At 42.0% G+C, this 23,873-nt stretch overlaps 1 protein-coding gene across 11 annotated transcripts; it reads right to left on the bottom strand.

The window, feature by feature from the left end:
• Positions 1-102: 102 nt before the first annotated feature.
• On the bottom strand, positions 103-23,535 carry LOC117536769 (vinculin-like). 11 transcript variants are annotated; one of them, XM_034201779.1, is made up of 25 exons: positions 22,667-23,535; positions 16,890-16,960; positions 15,638-15,788; positions 14,848-14,956; positions 13,823-13,945; positions 12,958-13,118; positions 12,662-12,664; positions 11,402-11,492; positions 11,160-11,307; positions 10,909-11,062; positions 10,155-10,330; positions 9,978-10,046; positions 8,917-9,107; positions 8,473-8,499; positions 7,981-8,180; positions 7,564-7,692; positions 7,310-7,459; positions 7,096-7,204; positions 6,600-6,902; positions 6,388-6,512; positions 5,462-5,647; positions 4,155-4,331; positions 2,659-2,862; positions 2,259-2,363; positions 103-1,929 (listed from the first exon to the last, which is right to left on the bottom strand). In XM_034201779.1, the coding sequence occupies exons 1-25, from the start codon at positions 22,832-22,834 to the stop codon at positions 1,783-1,785; spliced, it is 3,477 nt and encodes a 1,158-aa protein (XP_034057670.1). In that variant the 5' UTR covers positions 22,835-23,535; the 3' UTR covers positions 103-1,782. The 11 variants fall into 11 exon arrangements, with proteins under 11 accessions (XP_034057670.1, XP_034057667.1, XP_034057671.1 ...); XM_034201776.1 differs by having other exon boundaries at positions 9,978-10,076; positions 22,667-23,532; XM_034201780.1 differs by lacking the exon at positions 9,978-10,046 and having other exon boundaries at positions 22,667-23,533.
• Positions 23,536-23,873: the final 338 nt, after the last annotated feature.

Raw genomic sequence — 23,873 nt, 5'->3', positions numbered from 1 at the left:
AACTGAACGGCTTCTCAAATCTTTCTACCGCACAACACTCACAACTCATTTTATATTCTGGTATCAGTGACTTACAGAAGGGGAATTTAGAGGCAGACTCCATTCATCATTATTAGTCTTTTATTCTTCCAAGGCACAGCAGATGTGTTGGCAGGGCGAGAAGCTATCAGAGTACATTCAGGGTGTAAAGACATCAAGTACACACAGAAGTTCACCCTGTTGTGAATCAGTGACTGCTACATGCTCAGTAGGACCAAATAAAGAGGAACATGTGGTTAACATGTAGAGCCCTGACTAACCATCACGGGGACGGCTTACTAATACTGATAAAGTGAAGAGGCTTCACTCATACACACGCATACAGATTCTCCATGTAATAATTGAATTTACCCAGCCATTGTAAAAGTGCAATACAACTTGATGAATTACTATTGCAAATGAAATTTTGTATTTATTAATCAGATTGCGTTTAATATTGAGTTACCAATCATAAATCAATAGTCTGCTGTGTAATTATTCCAGACAAAAACCTACAACAAATAAAAAACACTGGCATCAGCCTGATAATCAAATATAACGTTTTTTGCACTTAAACCACCGGGGTTAAGTCTGTGTGAAGATTATGCTTCAGAGCATTTAGGATGGGACTACTGAGCTCACACATGGAGAGTGGAAATCTAAATGCAGGAGGTTGATGGCTTTTAAAATGACTTGTTTTGATATTTGAATTTTGAATAAACTACCCAAACAGTTCAACTGTTACAGAGAGAGTAAAGAAACAAAGCACCACAATTTATTAAAAAAAAAAAAAATACTCTTTTTCTTTTGCTAAGAAAAAATAACAGACCTCAAAAAGTACCTCAGAAGAAAAAGTTCTGTTTTGATATTTGCAAGAACCTGAATTGTAATAGATTATATGAAGCTTACAGTCATGTAAAACAAATCCTTTGGCATTATTCACTGTTAAAGTTGAATAAAGGTTAAACAAAGAACTCAAACACACATTAAAAACATCTCAACTCACCTCTTCCTTCCCCTTACTGACATTCATGCAGCAAATATCATGTGAAAACCTCTTATCAACTGAGTACAAACCTTCCTGCAATCAACATTAGTTATTGACAACCATTCATTTTTTTAAATATACAATCATTTTTCGAAACTATAATTTGCCTATAAATCCTAACACTTTAATCCAGAAGACCTTTTTAGTTCTTCAAGTATAAAAATCACCGGACAGCAGTGATGATGTTTCCCCTTTGAATTATTCTTGAGTTAACAACAGTGTTATTAACGTAAACATGAAGAGAGGAGAGCTCAGCGGCCAACACAAGACTCCACACTTTAGAGTCAAACTCAGTGTATAAAGCTCCTAGCTGAGTGTCCATTAAACAAATAATGACTATGTACAATAGACAATAAGAAATTCTCACTGAAAGAACTGAATTAAAAGTAAATGTCTTCTAGTAGATCAGTATCTTAATGTCATAATTTGCCTTTAGAAAATAGAAAAATGTCCATGCAAAAAATATATACCTACTCTTGTAACACAACATACCAAAAATATATATTATAAACTGTCACAGATAAGCCTACGTGATTCCACAGTTACAGATAAAGAGAGCTGGAGAGCAAAGCTGAACTCGATTTAATAAATCTGCATGGTACCTATCATCAGTTTCCTCTTTGAATAAGTGCACGTTTACACATGATGAGTATTGCTACCTTTACCGGAGGTGTGCTATCAGAGCTAAGTTTGACAGTTTCAGTGAGCAGGTTGGATTATTGGTACCAGGGGGTCTTGCGCACCCAGCGAAGGGTGCATCCTGAATCTGTGCGGATCTTGATGGAGGCTGCTTCTGCTTCTCTGACCGTCTCCTTCACCGACTGCATCAGATTCTGGGCGTTATGCACCAACATGTCTGTGGCCTGGACAAGAATACATTTGGAATTGAAGCAGACGGTGGTGAAATGACAACGGACAAAATGAAGAAAGGATATCAAGAGGAAGTATTCAGCAGTGGTGCAAAGTAAGTACAATTCCTTCTGTACTGTGCTCAGGTACATGTATATAAGTGTTTTCTACCACTTTCTACCTCTACTATGCATTTATAATCCAGGAATATAATACATATGGGTCTGAAATTGGCCCCATGCATCATGAGTGCTTTACTTTTAGCATTAAACAGACTCTTGGGACAGAGAGAGTGCTGGTATTGAAGTGGCACTCCATATTGTGTGAAATGTATGGAGTTTACCTGCTCTGACTCATCTTCACTAATGTTTGTTCGTCCCAGCATGGTGGCTTTGACAGTAGAGAGGATCTTCAGCTGCGTGCTGATGGTAGGGATTCGTTCACACACCTTTTGAAAGGAGAAAAACATGCAAATGATTCTCTATACGACAACGTTTTTATATCTGTCTGTGCATAGATAGATAACTAATGGGCCTACACACAAAGGCAGAGGGGCTTGAATTGTCCACATTCACCTACAAAATGTCACTATAAGAGACACATACCTACCACAAAGAGATGCAAAATAATCACAAAAAAAGGACCTTAAAATCTGTGTCTTGTTCGGGATACGTGGGGCCATGTATGTCGGTTTCCAGGTGCCCATTGTCTTGCAATCCGTCTATGTGTATGAGTGTCCTCACCTGCAGCAGGTTAGTTCTGATGCGTCTGTCAGTGCACTGCTTGGCCACTTCCTTAGCCAGTCTCGTCACCTCATCAGACGCCTTAGCGATGTCCTTAGCACACTGAATCAGCGCTCGTTTGTTCCCACTTCCACCACGCACCAGCCGAGACATTTCTGCCATTAGCAGAGCCATCCGCTTGGCTGCACCGATGATGTCGTTACCCTGAAGAGAGGTAGAGGAGTAGGGGGTAGAGGAGGAAGCAGTAAGAACTGTGAGAAAGATATAGGAGAGGAGCATGGCTTTGGTTAAATGGTGGGAATGCAAAGGGAACTTTTCAAAATGTTTGTGATTATCATAATGTAGGATACAGAAAATAATAATCCTGGTGCTTTGTAGGAATTCATTTCAACTACAAATGCAAAACAGCCACAATAGTTACAAGAAGAAAGCTGCATGCAGTGTCAGCGCAAGTTACCACGTATATTTGAACCTTAATGAAAGAAGGTTATTGACACATTTTTATCCATAGTGAAGGGGAAACAGTGTTGAGGTCCTCACATCACAGCCATTGTGAGGTGAGTACATATTAGGTGATGTTCACAGTGTTGTAGCCATTAGTGCGCACGCTGATACTAAGAAGCAGAAGCAAGTGTTTATAGGCTACCAGGCAAGCAGGCAGTCTAATGTCAAAACATCACCCAGAATTATTTGGGAAACTGTCATCCTTGGCTTCACAGGTTGGCAAGACATTGAGTGACCATGATTATAAGAGATGGACTTGTGAAGCCAGTGGCAAATGTATCCAGGTGGTGCAACAAAACAAACTTGCCATTCAAACAATCCGCAACCTTTAGTGCAACCTTAGCGTAGTGTCAGCATAACAGTGTGAAAACCATGTCTGACTGAGTGCGATGCATTTCCATGATTCAGTGCTCAGTATGTGCACACTTATCAGCTTCTCCAGTGTTACTTTATCCTGCAAGGCGTGGATGTGTGGTGGTGCACTTTTCTGTACGCATGCGTAGATGTGTGTGTGTTGGTGGTAAAACAGCTGTATGGATCCCAGCAGCGCAAACATATTGGGAACCATATAGTGCTGTAGGACTCGGAGTGAGTCGTAAAACCCAACAATTAGTTAGCATTTTCTTTGCATGTGCAGATCCGTCATAACAAAGTCGATTGGTTCTTTGAGATGTTTTTTGTTAGAAGCCTGAAACATGGTCTGTGGTTAAACACAAGCTTATGAGATTTAACTTTTTTGGTTCTACAAAATAAAATACTTCGATCATACCCCACTCTTAGATTTTGCTGATTTGACATGCTGAACAAATGTAAACATCAAAAAACTCACAGAGCTTAGTTTCTGCAATGATACAAAATCCAATTGTTTTTTTTTACGAGAAAACCAGCATCATGCAAACTTCCCGTGTATCATATTTGCAGCGCTCTATTTCCAAACACTGCCTGACCCTGTCTGGTTGTGTGTGCACTCATGTGCATGTGCGTGCGCAGACCTTGCTGGACCACTTGCGCGCCATCTGGTGGAGAGCCTGGGCAGCTGCCAGCATGGGTTGATTGACAGGCTGGTTGGAGGGCATCATCAGCAGTTCTGGCTCATAGTCATCCTCACCATCAGTAAACTCATCTTCATCATAAACCTCTCTCTCCTCTACTGCCTCCTCCTCCACAGGCTGGGTGGGGCGGAGGGGGGTGGGTTGGTTGTGGGTGGAGGATCAATTGGCATGGGAAGGAAAGGTAGGGACACAAAGAAAGGGGGGACGAGGAGGAAAAGAAAAGGAGGAACGTGGAGAATAGGGAGAAAGCCAGGGATGGCAGGAGGGAATGAAGCATGGGAAAAGGAGGCATTTAGTACAGTATGGAGGCACTGAATGGAAGAACAGAGGACAGGATTTACAGGAGGGAGGAGGGGCGATTACAAGCACTGTGGAGGAGGGGGGAGAGGTGGGGTGAAACTGCACGCGCAAGCAAAGATGGGGCAAAACATATGAAAGAGTAGATGGTGTGGGCAGGTAGCAGATGGATGACATGCCTTACTGAGCATTTGCTTCATAAAACAAGATCTCACTGTAGCCCAAACCAGTGCTTTGCATCCTTCTAATGTATTTATGAGGCTAGCAGTGTGCTGGGAATGTGCTTAGTGTGACCCAATGCCACGAAAGGTAAGAGATCCTTTGTGCCCGGTTTCCAAAGACACCTCTGATGCATAGATTATTATGGAAAAACTGTCAACTATAAAGGGGAAAAGAGTGATGAGCTTTACAAAGACAGCAAGAGGGCATTATTCCTGAATAATGAATAGTTATTTTCACAGATTCATTGTTACTATACACAGTTCTTCCATGCAAAACACTCGACACACACATACAGGACATACACCAACAGTGATAGGAGAAAGAGTACAAAGTCTACTGCAAATACAGTGTTCTTGTTATGATTGTTGGCTGGATTGTTTCCTCCAAATTACTGTTTGTCCTATATACTTTGTGTAAGTTTGTTATAAGCATGAGCGGATGAGAGTTTCCTGTTATCCCTCTGAAGTTGGAATCGGGTCACATTTCAGCATCAAAACTCAAAATTCCAGGAAAAACTTGATTTCAGGATATTTACAGAATATGAAATGGCACCAAGTGTATTATAGCCAACACAGGGAAAAAGTGAAACCACTTCAGTCATTGCTACTAACATGACACAGGGATATTATGAACCAGCTGGTGTATTTTACCCAGAACTGTATGTAAGAAATTAGACATGTTTGATGGAGTGGATGTGTTAACTTTGAGCCATGTTTATGTGAACTGACCTTGCTGGACCACTTGCGGGCCTCGTCGTGCAGCTGCCGGGCGGCCACCATCATGGGCTCGCTGAGCACCTCCCCAACCTTCTGCTCTGGGAACTCCTCGTCCTTCTCCTCCGGAGGCGGGGGCCGAGGGGGGGGCACTTCGCCCTCTGGCAAGGGCGGCTTAGGTGGCGCCTGCTCATCACTCACCTGGGAAAAAATGGATAGTTTATTTTTGGTAGTCACACACACTGTATGTTGTCGATTAGATGTAGTTTGGGAACAAATGAAAAAGTGACATTTGCAACATGCAGTGGTTGTACCAATGAAGAAGAAAGGTTTACACATAACATCTGGTTAACGTTGTGGGCCTGTTTGAACTCTTATCACATTTAAATGCAGTTGCTATAAGCTCCTTGTCTTTAATGTTTGTCCTAACATTATCGTTTCTACAATACATCTGATTGCTTAAAATGTTTAAATTATTTTCACACTAACCATAATGAGATATAGACCATTTCTTATTTCAAAATGAAAGCCCCTGATTACCCTGTTAAACATTTAAATTGAAAGTATTTCTCTACTATAGTAAATATTATATAATTTATGTAATTTTCCAGGAAAATATTAGTGAGGCAACACCCACCCTCCCATTTTCACACCTGAGGGCTCCCCACTCTAATGGGTGTCCTGCTCTAGGACACAGAGCAGCTCCACTGGAGCAGCTGGCAGTTCAAGGTCACTACCAGAGAGGATGAAAAATGACTTTCTCCCTCTGTTTAAAGGGATAGCTCCTTTTTTGAAGAGGGGTTATGCGAGTACTTTTCGTAGTCAGTGTATTACCGACAGTAGACTGTTTTAAAGGGTTAGTTCATATTGTGTTGGAAAGTTATGTGTAATTTAAGGTTTACTGTGCATAAAAGGAAATGCGTGTGTTTGAATGTGCTTACATGGAGCTGGTCCAGGTCAGGTGGGGGAGGAGGGAAGTCGGGCTCCTGAGGTTGGAAGGCTTCTCTAACTTTTCCGACTGCAGCCAGGATCCTCAGACAAGAGTCCAAATAGGCCTTTTGCAGAGCTGTGGAGGAACAGGTGCAGCGTAGTAGAGTGAATAAGCCTGAAATACAATATCTTGAACATGTGTTTGCATAGTGCACGGCTGTACCTTTATCTTGTATGTTCCCAGCCACGGCTTTAGCATCCATCACCATGGGAGAGATGGTGTGTGAGAGGATGTCTGATGCGTTTTTCACCGTATCTCTGAACCGCGGATCCTCAGAGTTTTCCACTTCCCTCTTAGCCACCAACAGGACCCGATTGGCTCGTCTTGCTATGCTTGTTGCCCCGGCAACAAGCATTTGGGGCTGAACATTCGCCATGGCAACTCGGCACTTGTCGATGTCTTTCTTTATAGCCTCCTCAGAAGCATCCAACAGAGATTTGGTGTCGATGGCCTCGTCAACCAGACCTGAGGGCACGGAAACACCCAAGTTTTATACGTTTGTTTAACTATTTTAAGGTATTATTATTTTAATTTTTTTGTGAAGAAATTTGAGATGCTGTTCTTTGAAAAATGCTATAAAAACTTACTTACTTACTTACTTTGGAATCTACGCTTTTTATTATTTAAATAACACAAGAAATGTTAAGAAAATCCTCACCAGTGAGTTTCTCTACATTGTCAATCCACTGATTCTTCATGGTGTCAAAGTGCTCGTATGCGGCTTTATTCCCAGGATTTTTCAACAAGATCACAGCAGCCGTGGTCACCTGGACATCAACAAACATGTCAGACAGTGTAGGAAAGACACTGAACCTGGTTTACCCAGTGTTTGCAATTGTGCATATCAGTGACAGAAAAAACAAAAATAGCACCTGTGGTGTGAGATCCCTGGCATGTTTCACAGCAGCATGTATCCCCTCTACTGTACTCTTATTGGCTGATCCCACGGCAGCAGCCTTCTCTGCGGTCGCCCCCAGACGGCCTGCATGGGCCTCAAAGTTCCCTGCACGCTCTTCAAAAACCTACAACAAACATTCATATTGCTTTAGAATTCTCTAACCATCCTCTTTCTTTGGATTGGTATTCTTTACACACCTAACAGCACAGATTTTCTAACGCTACAGACCTCCTCTCTGTTAGGGGCCTCAGGGGGAGCGGTTGCGGCCACAGCCAGCAGTTTGATAGGGGTGGTGGTGTCACTGAAAACGTCCGATACCTCCTTGGTCATCACCTCCTGCATGTGCCGCCTCAGGTCCTAGTAGACGCAAAGTGTTAAATCCGTCCTCTAGGTGGAGCTCTGAGCCAGTACTTTGAGCACAGAACATCCATGCATCATCGTGTATACACTACTCCATGTTTGTATGGATGCAGCAATCAATGTAAATATTCTATATGTCTTGTACATCATTTAACCCACAATTCCCGTATTTTGTATATTTAGTAACTTTACAATTGTACATTCATTTTCTAAATAACCTCTGTGGGTTTGACCACTGATACACTGTGGTAGTAAATGTGTGTGTTTGTGGGACCGTTGAGCTACCTTGAGGCTGTCCTGCAGTTGTGCGGCAGTAGCTCGTGCATGTGGAGCCTCAGCCTCGCCCCTGCCAGCCATGTCTGCCAAATTTGTCATTAGACCTTCTGTTCTGTCGCAGCGTCCAATCATATCCTGCCGGTACGGGCCTATCAAGCCTCCTGCCAGCCTCTTTCCTTCTCCTACCATCCCTCTGATCGCTGCCTGACCTGGGGAGTGACACAGGACACAAGTCATTCTCACATCACATCTGGATACACTCCAGTGTCTTTAATACAAATAATTACACATCCTTATATAGACATGAACCATCTCTGAATGGAAGCACAGTGTTTTTGTAAATGTTGGTAACATGGTCTCATAAATTCTAAAAATACAAGGGGTGAGAAATGACTTCTGTGTTTTAGAGAAGTTGTCATAGTTTCTAGGAATGTGATGTGATTAATATCTATAGTGTTATTGTGGTAATATCCTCTAAGCAAGCATATAGTGGGCGGGTACCTGTGTTCCACTGTAGTATCTCACACTCTGCTCCCATAGGGAAGCATGGGAGGAAATAGGAAACAAGCAAATGAAGAAACAGGGATACAGCAACAGGCATCGAACAAAACGTTAAAAGCGACACAATTCTTCCTAAATGACTAAATAAGTTAGTCATTCGGTGACTCACTGCGGGCATTTAAGGAAATGACATCAATCACCAACACAGTCATTTCTGTACCACATTTAGAAATGTTTTAAAATGGCTGCTGAATGATGAAAACGTGAGAATGTGTGTCTTCCTCATGGACCTTAAACACCTCACATCTTTCATGATCCCATAACTGCTCCTGGGACACACTTTCCATCATCCACACAGGCTGACAAAAGGCATGGAAGGTCGGAGCGTTTATTTTTGAACTACTAAATCAGCCCTCCCTAGAGCCGTCATCCAACCCCACTCACCAACTCCTCTGTCTTCCACTCCGGGGTTGCTCACCCAGCGGAGGGCCTGCTCCATCTTGCCCTCCAGGGTGACATCAGGTTTGGCCGGTCTCATGTTGGCCACAGCACGGTTGGTTTTGGACTGCAAGTTCAGCAGCGCCGCTCCGATCTGCTTTGCCAATGCACGGGCCTCTGGGCTGTCCCCTTTACCCCTGAGAGAGTAACAGATAGAGATGATTAAAGGGAAAACCTACATTTGTAAAAGCCATGTGGTACAGAAATACATAGGGGAGACACTATAGGGTATAACACTGTTTTTTACAGCCCAAAACAGTTTGCGCTGTTTGGCTTTAATAAATATTTTTTATGACAAGCAGAAAGAAATTCACCCATGGTCCGCAATATTTATTATGCTGTTCACCTGTAGTGTCTCCCCTTAAATACAGACTTCAAACCTGACAAATGTCGTACCATACCCCTGTTTTACACCGCCTTAAAGGAAAATACTGTCAAAGGTTGATGCCACCTTTTGTCAACATACATTTTCTATTAGTGTAACCAGAAATGATGATAAAAAGTTCATACAAATTCTGATCTAGGTCTATATTTCTGCTACAACAGCTCCAAGTAATTTATTGTGAGTGTTTCATTAATGACAGATCTAAGGCCAGTTTTACAGTTTATTAGTGCAGTCAGCGTACTAGTGGAGCCACATCTATCTCCTTTGAGAGTCAAGATCCATAGCTGTTGTGTTGATCTCGGTAACAGCTGGCTCATTTAATTTGCTTGTCATGTTTATCTCAGTTTTCCTTGTATGGTCAATACACGCAGTGGATCTGGAGTACAGAAAATACATTTGTAATAGTGACTCATCCCGCTAAGATGGAACTAAAGTACCATTAACGGTTAAAAACCAAATGACCTGGCCATCAGACTGCATTTGAATTGTATTTCGAATAGGAAATTCTGTGGCACAACCTTAAATTGAGTTGTATTTTCCTTGTTTTGACCCGGATACTGTAACTGACACTCCACCAAAATACCAAAGACCCATCTGTCCCGCAACATATTCAAACAGAAACCTTATTGTAGGACTGATGCCTATGGTCGACAGGCAACAACAGATTTTCCAGGCAGGTAGAATATGCCATCTATTGATGACATGACGTTGCTGTTTAAACCTAGAAAAACAGGGTCTAAAGATTACATAGTCACAACACATCATTGGTCGTGCATGTGTCAGAAGAAGGAAATCGTACTGTCTGCGTAGCTCCACCAGTCTGGCGGTGAGGCCTGCGATCTCGCTGATGGAGCGCAGGATGTCGTCCCTCTCTTTGGGGTCTTCACAGAGATCGGCGATGCGTTTGGCCTCTGCGAGTAGCGCTCTGATTTTCTCCTCCCCCTCAGGACCGCCGTTAGGATCAGCCAGCCAGGCCTAAAAAGGTAAATATATGGCTTAGTTCTAATCTGATGGACATTGAAACATAAATCTGTATCTTCATGGCTGGGAAAGGTTTGCCTAACATTGTATATGTAGCCTTTAGCTGACTCACACTAGCGTACAACCTTAAATTATTTACAGAAATGTCATACAAACTAAGGATTAACAGGTATTGATGATATTGACATTGAATTTTGAGAAAAAAAAAAAAGGAAATATGGATACCAAAATAATAATATACATATGATGCAGATGTGTTATTTATCAGGTAATATGGTTGCCTATTTCACTATCCATTAGCGTGATTGTTCTTTTTGTGCACAGTTGTGGTTACAGGCTTTTTCTCTACCTTCATGCACTCACATTACTTTGTAATACATTTGTCAACAAAAGAGACGAAACGTACAATAAACGTAAAGGTCAATTTAAGTGAAGATTTTGTGTAGTGAAAACCTGATATTGGGACAGCCCTAAATCAAATAGAACAAATGGGACAGAAAAAGTATTAATAGGATACAGGGAGGAGGGAGGGTTTGCATGGATTTTACTGTGCTGTTGCTGTTTAATCTGACCTGTGCAGCGTCCAGCCTCCTGGCTATGGACTGCTTGGCATTGATTAGAGCCTCCAGTCTACGAGCAGCATTGTCCACTTTGCCGAATAACAAGTCCAAGCCCTGCGAGCACTGGCCTGCACGCTGCACACACCCCGGGGTCGGGCCCTGTCCTCTGTCATAAAGGAAAAACACACAAGTTGCAAAATGACATGAAGACAAGGCAATAAATATAACAGTTTAATTGACAGTCCCTTTTAATGACACGCTACCTGGCTCGTAGATCTGCAACCTGGTCACTCATTTGTCCCAGAGCCTTACTGGTTGCCAGTATATCTTTCCTCTCCTTTCCGGCACAAAGCTCTCCCACCTTGCCAGCTTCATCCAGAATCACACGCAGGGCGACCTCACCGGGGTCTCCTGGGGACAACGACACACCACAGGATGGATCACATTGTGGAAAAACATAACAAATATTACGTTTTGTAGCAAAGAGCAGAAAAGGTCCCGCTACCTGGTTGTCCATGGGGGTCTTTGAGCCAGCCTTTAGCTTGTGCCATCTTTGACTCAATCAAAGCCAAATATCTCTTCAAAGCCTCCATATCCTGAGGGGAGAGAGGAAAGTAGCTCTGTCAAAACATACCAAGACACAGCTTCACATTACGGGATACTGTAAATAAAGAGTTCCCAGGAATAACTTTGGACGTTTTTATTTATACATTTTGTATCAATAATCGTGCTAAAAACAAATAATAATTAATCACAAACAAATGTTTACTGTGTTAAGCATTGCAGCCAAATGTATCTACTTAATTGTGGGCAATCCAAAAACCTCAAATTATCTTTAAAGCAGTACAAAATAAACTATCTATCTTGAATAATTATGATCAATAATTTGCACTCATGCCTATTGGTTCCAGTCATTTGATTGGCCTAATACATCGTGACATTTGATTGGCTAAATACACCAATTCAAAGGAGATATTTAAGCGAGGATAACCATCTCATAGCTAACCACAACATATTAGGTAAAGAGAAAAAAATCTGTTTTCGAACTCAGAGGGGACGGAACCGCTTAAGTGGAAATGTTCAATACACCTAATCTATTATGGATGTGTCTGGACACCAAGCAGCTTATTCTATAATTCATGACCTGAGTGGAGGAAGAGTCCTAGTGAGCCTGCTGTTACCGCACACACTGACAGTAAGTGCTAATCACAACTCATACACAGGGTATGTCAACAGCAAACACACACACAAGCACACAAACAGACAGATCATTGTCTGAAAGCTGTGTGCAGATAAACATGCAGGGTTACAGGTTAGACTAGGGAAACACATCTCAACTCTATCAGTAAATGATCTTGTGGCACAATGTCTAACTCTTTTGCCAAAAATAAACATTTCAGAGAGACTTAATCTGCATCTTATGTACTACTGACAGCTCTACCACACAGTTACACAAACATTAGCAGCACAAGAAGGAAAACACCATGACTAAAAACAGGTTTCATTTCTAAAGCAGTTCTTCTTAAAAAACACATTTGCTTATAATTGTCATCTGTTTCAAGCCATTTGACTCAAATGGACAATTAAAGACAAACAGATGCACAAAGGGACAATATAACGGTCAGTGGATTAAAACACATGACACACTTATTGTTCAATCCAAGCATGACAGATACATATTTAAGCATAAGGAAATACTTCCTCCACTTTCTCACAGACACACATGCATGCTGGAAACTGCAGAGGTGGAGAGAAACAGGCTTACCTTCTACAGGGAGGAAAAGAATGGAGGAGAAAGGTAAAGAAAGAAAAGAAAAAGAAAAACCAAGAGTTATACTAACGAGCCAAAAGAAAAAGTGGAGACAGAAAGTAAAGAGTGAATATTTGTGTACTCTGCAGAACAGAGGGATGTGTGGATAGAGTGTGTGGCTATGTGTGTGCAAACAGGCACTCAAAAGCAAAAGTGATTTTCTGATTCAGGTTTCGGAAGATTTTTAGTATGTTTTTGGGGTTAGGGCTATACAATTAAGAACATCTGAGTTTGTGCAAACCAGGTTGTACCTTATTGGCCCAGGCGTCTTCATCCCATGTAGTGAGCTGTAAGACTCTTATGATCTCGTGGATTTCAGCGCTCATCTTTTCAAAGGTAAATCTCCGGTTCATCTCTGCCTCTTCAACACCGGCACCGCGACTGGTCTTAGTTGATACAAAAATCTTAATAGCTGAAGACAGAAACATTTATGTATTTGTCATTACATATGACACCAGAAATGTCAAAAATATTATACAAAAAGAAAACTACCATCAGAAAATGTAACATTGTTTATAATAATTTAAATACTTTACAGCTGAATTAATCCTTTGTCGTTAAAGAGGTTTAAAATGCCAAATTATCTGCAGTTATATTTAAACCACTGAATAAGGCAGTTTCACGTTTTAATATGAACATTTTACATTTGACCCTTTGTCTGCTTCAACAAAAACATTTCACAATTTGGGATCAATTAAAGTATATCTTATCTTTATCTCTTATCTTAAAGTTATAGAGTGGTTTGTGATCCTGCAAGACAAAGCTACATGTCCAAACCTTCTGACCTTACAGCCACAGAATAAGGGAGTTTTTGAATAAACATTTGTAAGAGTGTTTCTCTCCTCTGCTGGTGCAGTATACAAAGCAGCTAGTGGGCGATGTAGTCTGTCCCCAGCAACTAAAGACTGTAATTATCAGCGTTGCTATAACAACAGTTTCATGCTCAGTGAACCTTGCTGTCGTTTGCACACACACACACACACACACACACACACACACACACACACACACACACACCACACACACACACACACACACACACACACACACACACACACACACACACACACACACACACACACACACACACACACACACACACACACACACACACACCTGATATTAGAACCGGCAGCAGCTCTTTGATAGTGCCCATGGAGTTGACGAGCATCTGTCTGTGTTCTTGGTGCGTCAGCTCCTGCTGCCTCTCCTCAATCATCTTTGACATTTTGGTCATCCCTGTGGAAAAATTAAATGTGGATTTATTGTCCGGTGAATATCAGAGGTTACTTAAATCAAACCAACAAGAAGGTAGAAAGCAGCAAGAGGTTGTGACCTTGGGTTTGTTAGCGTTAGCATCACAGTTTTACCAACATCCCAACAATCAGACTCTGAGGGCATCCCGCAGGTTATTCACCCCCTGAGTAGCTCTACCACGTCTAAACAGATCGTTACTTCACAAACGACTGACCTCGTACATTGACAGCATCAATCAAGTGTGGGAAAACCTCGGCATCAGATTGCCTCCAGCTCATTATGCCACAGTGCTTTGACAACACAATTTACCTTTTACCTCTGATGATAAATAGCCTGTTTATATCTCCTGCCAATGAAAAGATCTTTAATTACGGCATCTTAGTGTCAGAGGAGCGGCCAGTAGTTAATTTAGTTTTTCACCATGAGGGAATGATTTTTAACCAACAGAATAAAATAATACAAATGTTAATTGTGCTTTGAATTGACAAAAATTGGGTCCAATTCCTGTCCTGTCTTGTCCTGTATTGATTTGTCTTTCTAACAATCACAAACCAATAGAAAAATACTCCAAACATTAAGCAGTTTTCATTTTATAAATGCCAATATACTCGTGATTTTCATACATGACTGAAAACTAAATGGGATTTACAGCGCAACCTATTTTTCACCGTTGCTTATACTACATTTTTAATGTCCAGTAATAATCTTGATTATTCTTTTGTTGATTAAAAATGCCTACAATGTTTATCCGCAAACACATTTTTGGATAGTTGCTCTGTGATTCTCAGTTTTAGTGATACCACATTTTTATAGTAGTCCATCTGAGTAGCAGCTTGAAGGCAGTTCTTTATTAAAAAAAGAAAATAAATAAAGCTCCTGCTGACCTGGCCCCAGGTTCTTGGTGTAAGTGATGAGGTCCTCCATGGTCTCCACCACCTCAGCTACTGTCAGATACTCTAGGATCCCTTTACACACCCGAATGATCTTACGCACCTAAGACACAAAACAACACGCATAATCAAAAGCAGATCATGTATTCAGGTGTAAACAGGGCTTGATATTGATGATAAGATACAAACTTCTTTATAATATTAAGGACAAAATTCTGTGTGTGCATGAATCTTAGTTTTCCTGTTCTTTGTGTGGTCTCTTTGTATGTTGTGTGTGTGTGTTCAGTCTTGTGATGTATGTCTTGTGACTGTGTGAAGTTGCTCTTTTAAAAATGAGGCTAGTGATGAGCCATGGCGATAATCACGTGCCCAATGTGATTCCACTTAAAACACACAGACACACACACAAATACACACCATACAGGCTGGTACATATCCATATACTCACACACACAGAACCAGACACACACATCCTGAGTTATGACAGAGGAAAGTAATTTGATCTCAGAGATCTTGCTGCATTTTAGACTCCATTACTGTCTTGCTCTGAGCTGAATTCCTCCTTCCTCTGTGCAGCTATATAAAGCTTTATTTCCCTGAAAGTAAGAGTGATTCCAGGTCGCACGCATGAGTACACACACACACACACACACACACACACACACACACACACACACACACACACACACACACACACACACACACACCACACACACACACACACACACACACACACACACACACACACACACACACACACACACACACACACACACACACACACCTCTGCTTCATCAAAGGTAAGGAGCAGGTCTGACGTCCCGGACAGGATCCCTCTGGATCCATCGATCAGGTAATCTCGAGCGGGCACAGAGTAGGGATCGGCCTTTAGCATCTGAGCCGCCTGGACCAGCTTAGAGCTCGAGTTCTCCACCCTGAAAATACACAGGCCGGCTTAAGACACTTACCAAACGTAGGAATGTATCGCCTTGTAAATCAAAAAGATCAGATCTCATGTCTAGCAAAGAAAACCATCTGCCACTCCTCAGAAGCTGCCCTCCTTGTAACAAGAGATGGTTAACAAGGTGCACAGACAAGAGATTTTTCTATTTATTAATGCATTTTAAATATTGTGTCAGCGATGTAAATAGCAATGACAAAGGGTTGATGTCCTGCAATCCAATATGGGATTCAGGGTGTAGTGTGTTTCCAATAATCTAACATATTTGTATTTATATCTGCTGATGCTCATCAACAATAGTAAAATGCTTAACATTTCGGGCTTTCATTTCTTATTTGATAAGCTATTCCTTAGAGATCAATGATTATCTTAACCTGAGGATGGATTTTAAGAGCACTTGCACAAAGCCCTCCTCTTTCTGACCCCCATTGGTCAGGGTATCGATGGCTGCTGGTTCATCTATATTTAGTCTTGTTCACATTCCCACACGCCCCTTTCTAAGCCCCGTGAGTGAAATGTATGGTGTAGTGTCCCTGTGTATGTGCGAATGGGCCTGAGAGAGCAGTGTGTGGACCTGCTGGAGGTCTGGAAGCTTTTTTATTTTTCATACATGAAAACTGAGCAACAATAGAAAAGGAAAAACGGAACGTAGGCCTACAAATTAAAGATATCAAACAAACAGAAAAAACATGAACATACACAAAACTGCAACACATACTGCAAGCCAGATGTCTGGGTCAGAGTATTGCTGAGTAGAAGCTCTCTGCTGGCACACTGAGTTCATCTCAGCTCTTTGGATGCAAGCTGGAAAACAACAAACAGCCTCTCAGCGGCCGGGATGCAGGGAGTCCGGCCTCGGCTTTAGAAGTGGCTCTTTGTTGCAGTTGGGAACACAGCCACGTTTCCTGACATTAAATCGTCTGGAATCCTCTTTTTAACAACTTCTCTGTCTACTGAGATAAAGTGGATCATTGTCTATGATTTGGTCACTGGGTATTTCTGTGACTGTGAGTGAGGGGGAGGCATATCAAGAAACAAGTTGTTTTCTGGCACAGTGCTTTAGAGACACACTTACTTGATGAACGCAGGAGGCATGTCTCTCTTCATCACCTGGTCCTCGGTGGTTTGAACCGTCTCCTTCCCCACCTGCAACACACACACAGATGGACCGTTTATTTTATTATCATTAGCTGCAGAGAGAGAGAGGAAATACTATTTAAGTGAGTGCTATTAATAGTCCATGGGGTGAACGAGTGTGTATCAATTCACACGTATTTCAACCATGTGTGCATGTCATTTCTCTCAAGGTTCGAGGTGAGGCAGGCCGGGCTCAGGTTGACTCCGGGTTCTGTTATTCTGCGTGAGGGCGCATCAGGGGAAATACTTTTTATACAGCTCGACTGGAAGTCTGTATGGTCATCAGTACCACATAAACAATACCAAAGATGTTTGCGAGGAGGGTAATAACTTCCACAATAAATCAGGCACAAATGATATCTGAGACCTGGTAGATGTAAATAAGCTCTCTCTTTTAAACTGAAGTAATTGAACTTGAGCGTCCTCGCTGTGAGCATTGATTTTTCCTTGAATTTTGCCTTTCGGTCAATGCCGAACAGTGTTTTCTTCCTGAGAAAGTTTCGAACTAAAATGTTGACATTTTCATGCCCTCAAATTTATTGCAACACATTGGGTTTCTCGACTACTTTTTTTCTGTGGATTTAGTTGTACACTCCGACAGTACTTTGTAAGTAAAACAATGCTTTGAGTCCGTTTTTTTTGTTGCAGTTAAACATTTCAGTGTCGCTGACAAAAAAAGACCAACTTCTCATGTTAATGTAAAAGTAAGGCATGTGTATTTTTCCTCCATATTATATTTATTGTTTGCCTGTTTTGTCATAGAAATGGCACAATGCATCCATCCATCCATCCATCCATCCATCCATCCATCCATCCATCCATCCATCCATCCATCCATCCATCCATCCATCCATCCATCCATCCATCCATCCATTCATCCATCCATCCATACATCCATCCATACATTCATACACCCCCACACACATTACTCTTTTCATCTGCAGATGTTCACATGGTGATGCGGTTGTCTGTCCGAAAAACCAAATGTCTCTAAAACACAGGCTCTCAAACACAAAATACAACCTACACACTCACAAGTATACGCCCGCACACACACTTGAGATGCAATTACAGTGAGATGATGACATCGGCCCATTGCTGCTGCGTCGATGAAAGCCAGTTAATAGACTTTCTGGCTCCAGAGACTGAGACAACACAGATTCACCTTCACAACACTGCATCTTTTCATCTTTGTGTAACTAATGTAGGCAACACAGAAAACTCTTACTTTAAAAGGACCAAACTCAGATTTTTAAGCAGGAACTTAAACTAAACACCAGAAAACCTTTACTGTAATCTATATTTCTATATCAAACTAAAGTGAAGATACAAACAACAGCAATGACAGTGCTTTAATCATTTCCTTTTAACCAATATAAATTAAAATTATACGATTGCATTCTAGTCTTTTCACCCTCACAATATTTACAAATAAATTTAGATTTATGTCTGTGGGATCCTTTATGTCTGGCAATGATGTCAGAATGAATGTTCACAAACAAAATAAGATTACAGTGATTGCAGCCGGGTGAATTTCCTTGTATAACAAACGCTGTGAGCTCCCGACTCTAAACAGAGAGGAATGCAGCTCTATAAGAAGATCTGCTGAAACCCTCCGGCACACGCAGTCACCAGGTGACGGCACAAAGTGCTGTGTGAGTTTCCTGTAAACAGCAAAGCCTGAATCAATAATACATATTTAATGAGAAGTTAAGTGTTTTGCTGTACAGACTGTTATTGTGATGTATGTGTGAGTGTGTACATCATGAAAGCTGTGAATGCCTCAGCAGACAGCTGTCAATCAAAGCTGACACAATCGGTTAGCCCATCAGAGACCCTCAGGCATCAGCTCTAATGAAGATTCAGCTTTCATACTCTCTTTCTAATCAATTATAATTGGAATTGTATTTTATATGGAATAAGAGTCCAGTCCGATAAAAGACACAAGTTAACACAATAGTAATCAAGGAACACACCCCAAATAAATAAAATCAAGTAAAGCTTTTATGAATTTTCTAAATAATTAATGATTTCAAATGTTGACTGTGAAGTATTAGATTATAACGTTTTGTAATGACTTTTGGGAGAAGACAAAATGACGGCCTTGCAGTGTTAAGGAATCGAAAAAAAGTAAAATATGGACATAATACAGTATAAGACATTGTTAGCCTAATAACATTGACATTTGCAATAACTGGATTAATTGCGGTAATAAATATCCAGATATACTCAGTTCTCCGCTTTTGCTTCTTTCAAAAAGGGAGTGAATACATCACTCTTTTTAGCTTTTTGTTTGTCTTCACCAACCCGGGCCGTAAAACACAGGGAACATTCTGTCAAAAAAAGAAAAAACGTTTTCATAACTAAACATTTCAGAACTTGATAACAACATTAAAATGGATACCATTCTGCTAAAAGCCAGAAGTAGATTTAAGATGGACTGAGAAGCTGATGGCCAGAAACTGAAGAGCCATCGCCGGTCTGCCAATGAGCAACAAGAGATGGTTCATATTTACATGGCAGAGCAAGACGAGGACAGTTAGTGTGTGTGGTGTGTGTGTGTGTCTGTATACAGTATGTGTGTGTATCGAGGGGGGGGGGGCTATGGTGCTAGGCAGAGTCTGGTCTGAAGACGCCGGAGACACTTTTCCTCCCTCACAGGGTGCCGGTGTCTGACTAAAATGTCTTGTTTTCCTCGTCTTGCTCTCGTCCTCTTCTTTCCTCATTCTGCATCACACCGCAACAGTTTCAGTCAACAATCTTCCTCCTCGCATCTCTGCCTTTCTTTCTCTCTCCAGTGTGTGGTTACTTCACTCAACGGTAAATCTATTTATTCCTTACTCCCCCTCCCCCAGACATACTCAGGATCTATGTTGACTCCTTCAGGAGCAGATAGTTCCCAAACACTGAGGCAGCGCTCTGTCATTAGCACAACTTCGGCAAGTTTACGCTTTAAACCAAACACACCAGCCGCATCGTTCAGATCTGAAGTTCAAGTAGTGTCGAAACCCACCACAACTTCTGACAGATTGAGACTGACACCATCTTATGTGTGTGTCTAAGTGTCTCCGTGACCTAGATTTGAAGTACCCCCCATAGCTAGCCCACCCATGGCCGTGGTTAACGATGTAATTGTATCAGTGTGTGCATTGGGACTCTTGTGATGCTGTTGCTGCTGTATACAGTGTTATATCTAAGCCCAAACTGCGCAAGTGTAGGAATGAATCATCTTTCTAAAATAAAGCATGTGCTCATTTGTGTGTATTTGAGCTTTAGGTGCCTTTTACATCCGATTAAGTTGATCTACCCAGCAACCAACCGGTGCTGATTTTACAAGCTCTGATCTCAAGCACCTTTCAAGCACCCTTTCAACACTTTCTTGTCACCCACTTTGTAACTCTCACTACTTTATCAGTGGACTTCACAACTACTTATGATCTCCTCTGTATGTAGGCGTTTAGCTGTGCTCTTATTTAGAGTGTTAATGGCAACTGTATTTGCAAGAAAAATAAGAAATCTGAGGAGAGTTATCAGCATTTTTTACTTTAAAGCATTTTACTTTTCCTTTATCTGGTATCCCTCAATATTCTCCTCTGTCTGACACCATTGAGTGTCACTGTGTCCTCAACCCTTTTCTCTCCCTGTAGCCTTGCATCTTCATCATATGAAACCCGCCGAAGTGCCTTAGGGTGCTTTTAGCCTCCTTCTGCTCACTGTCCAAAAGAATCAGCTGAATGGAAAGGAGATGGAAAGAGAGAGATGGAGAGGTGTGCCCGGCAGCAAATGGATGTCAAGGACCGGATGGTATCGGTAAAAGGGAGATTTTCTAAACCAAACCCAATAGCCCTTTTCATTATTAGCTAATGAGATATTTATCAACTTGATCTTGAGTGTCCTTGCAAAGGGAAGCAGAAGCATTCTAAACTTTGTCCAGACAGCTATACAATAAAAGAGGCCTTATTCCCTGTACAATTTAACAATTTAACAATTTAACAAAGCAAACAATGTGAAATGTACTTTATTGCCGTGATAAATGTGACCTGCCCAATATGAATTTGCATAATCAAAATGTTTTTTCACTGCAAAAACCCTCTAAAGTACACTTTCACTGGCTGAATATTATATACACAACAGCTAAAACTACATATTTGTTAACAAGTCAGCGAGTGGTTTAGTCCTTTCCCAACAAGAAATCATGTTTCCCCTGTTAATACGATTTCAAACATTTTCCCCAAAAAGTAGCCAACAGAGGGGGGCAGTACGAGAGGGGCCACACCAACCCAGTCTCAACTTGTAATAACTACGTTGGTCCACAACTTGGGACGTAGTATTTAGGTGATTCAGAACAATAAACACTTACATTTAGGTGAGAGTAAGATACATCCGTCCTGATGCTCAACACAGAAGTATAACGCTTCAAAAAAGGAGTGTATACAAATCTTTAGTCTGACACACAACCTGCATTAACAGTTTTCCTGATAAGTCTGCCCCATCAACTATGGTCTCCTACGTAAGGTACATTTAAAATCAGAATGACATGAAACCAGCTTATTTTCCTGATAATTGAGGCGTAAACGGGAGAGTGTTTCCTTCTGTATGTGGCCGATTTATTCTAAGTGATTGAGGCCTGGTTGCCCCTGCATCAATAACAATGACCCGGATCTGCATTAATGATGTGGCCTGTATTGATTTTTCCAGTCAGTGCATGCCGAAGAGACATCCTCTGACCTAAGCTTGACTCTTTTTAAAAAAAATGACATATTAGATTCAAGGAGACCGAAAATAAACCAGACAGAGGAGGTGAAATGGGTAAAGCAGAGGGGTCAAGGTTGGGTTGGGAGAGAACCAGGAGTGAAGGAGTTAATATGAAAGGGGGATGGGAGTCTGATAAATGACCCCAGAGAATATATATTATTTATGAGTTTAACAATGGGCTGAGGTTCTTAACTGTATTGTTCTATAACTGCAAATTCTGCTATAATCTAACTCGGTTTAATGGAGTCCATGGCACAAATGACATTTCCCTCTCTTCTGATTACACTGTGTGTGTGTATGTGTGTGTGTGTGTGTGTGTGTGTGTGTGTGTGTGTGTGTATGTGTATGTGTATCTGTGTGTGTGTGTGTGTGTGTGTGTGTGTGTGTGTGTGTGTGTGTGTGTGTGTGTGTGTGTGTGTGTGTGTGTGTGTGTGTGTGTGTGTGTGTAAGAGAGAGAGAGAGAGAGAGAGAGAGAGAGAGAGAGAAAGAGAGAGAGAGAGAAACAGCATCCTGTTAATTGAATCAGAACTCGTCCCTTCCGCCCCACCAACTTCATTGAGCTCATCTGATTACCAATATGGACAGAGTTTGACATTATTGTGCGTGTCTCTGTCAGACATGCACACAAAAACTACTGCAGGAGCTCGTGAAACACGCACGAGCGTCAGCTGGCTGTGTGTGTGGTAGTTTTATATCACTTTGATGGCGAGCAAAGATCAAGATGGGATTGCAATAAATCTGTGAAAGCCATATAAACGCACTGATCCATGTGCAGTGCAAGGTAGTTTGATGACCTATAGGGCTCATTTATAATTGATTAAATAAAAGCCTAAGTCACAGTTGGTGTCCACTCCACACATGTAGATTTTGAATTTTGGATTATAAATGCCACTGGATGCAGACACTTTTTGGACTAAAGCTTTCAGTGAATTGACGCCCTGGTTCCAGCTCGGGACTCACCCGTACAAGGTTGCTGACCGCCGCCTGCACCGCGGCCACCGGCACTGTCAGATCCGGGATGGCTTTACCGTCCACTTCCCCCTCCTCGTGCATGATGACCAGGTGGGAGATCTGCTGGGCCACCGGCTCCAGGATACTCTCAATGGTCTTGGTGTGAAACACCGGCATCGTGAACGACTTTTACCGCAGCCCCGAAAGAAGAAAGGCGGCTGGTGGTTCCAGCACTGAAGATCCCCCTCTCTCCTCTCCTCTCCTTCCCTCTCCTCTCCTCACCGACACCGACAGGAGGACAAATCCCGAGTTCTCAGTCCAGCGTCTCTCCTCCCAGGGTGCACCGTCTCCTCTGGTGAGCACCTCGAATAAGGCTGGACTCAGACGGTCGGTGTCCTCCTGTGGGAGCGACCCAAATCGTGACAGAAGGAATCACCGCACTTCGCCCAATCACAGTCAAGGAATACAGCTGCCAAGCGGGTTGGTGCGCACTGACGCTTTCCCTGCACGCACAAACACGCACGCATACACGTTAAACACACACACACTGCAAGTGAAAGCGCTTCCCAAATTACGTCATGCATGCCAGTGGCCCCAACAAGGAAATTGTTGGGGTAACTTGATGGGAAAAGACTGTGATTCCAAGAGGTGTTAGGAGGCTACAACAGGACACGGTTGTAAACCTGATCCGTGTTTGGAGGGTGCTTCGAAGCTCAGCTCCACATGCATGATAGACACTGGAGGTGAGATCAGGTGGTGCAGCATGATGTTGAAGATAATTGGTGGAGATTGTTGTGTTTTTATGAAGCTACAAAGTTTCACCTGACATACGATCTGTGTTCATTAAAAAGTAGGTCAGGAGTTCATGTCTCCAGGCCTAAATGTCCAGGTCTAAATAAAGACCAAGGATTCAACTTGCTGCTGCTGCTGCTGCTGAGAGAAGGAGTGTGTCCAGCAGAAGGATTCTCACAGATCCTGCTCCTCACCTACACTGCTACACCTACTTCCTCACTTTGACACAGAGGAACCTTGATGAACAGCTGTCCTACTGGTTTAACACCCACCTGACAGGTTGCACATGAAATCGTGTTGCATTAAAGAGAAATAATCAGATCTAACAATAACTTATGGGTGTTTGTGTTTGTCTCTGCTACCCCAGATTTGAATATGTGTTTGATTTGAAACTTGAGACCCCCCCTTGCAGTAAAAAAGAGTG

Source organism: Gymnodraco acuticeps, unplaced genomic scaffold, assembly GCF_902827175.1.
Source record: "Gymnodraco acuticeps unplaced genomic scaffold, fGymAcu1.1, whole genome shotgun sequence".
Taxonomy (NCBI): domain Eukaryota; kingdom Metazoa; phylum Chordata; class Actinopteri; order Perciformes; family Bathydraconidae; genus Gymnodraco; species Gymnodraco acuticeps.
Note: the sequence above shows the minus strand (reverse complement) of the source record. Positions and strands in the feature narration are given on the sequence as shown.

Bases quoted from the DNA above. Each gene is read 5' to 3' on its own strand.
- LOC117536769 (XM_034201776.1), bottom strand. From the start codon at position 22,834: ATGCCGGTGTTTCACACCAAGACCATTGAGAGTATCCTGGAGCCGGTG. The intron at 7,693-7,980 runs GTAGCTCAACGG...TGCGTCTACTAG, and splicing joins AACTGCAGGACAGCCTCAAG to GACCTGAGGCGGCACATGCA. The intron at 2,863-4,154 runs GTCTGCGCACGC...ACCTCTCTTCAG, and splicing joins CGCGCAAGTGGTCCAGCAAG to GGTAACGACATCATCGGTGC.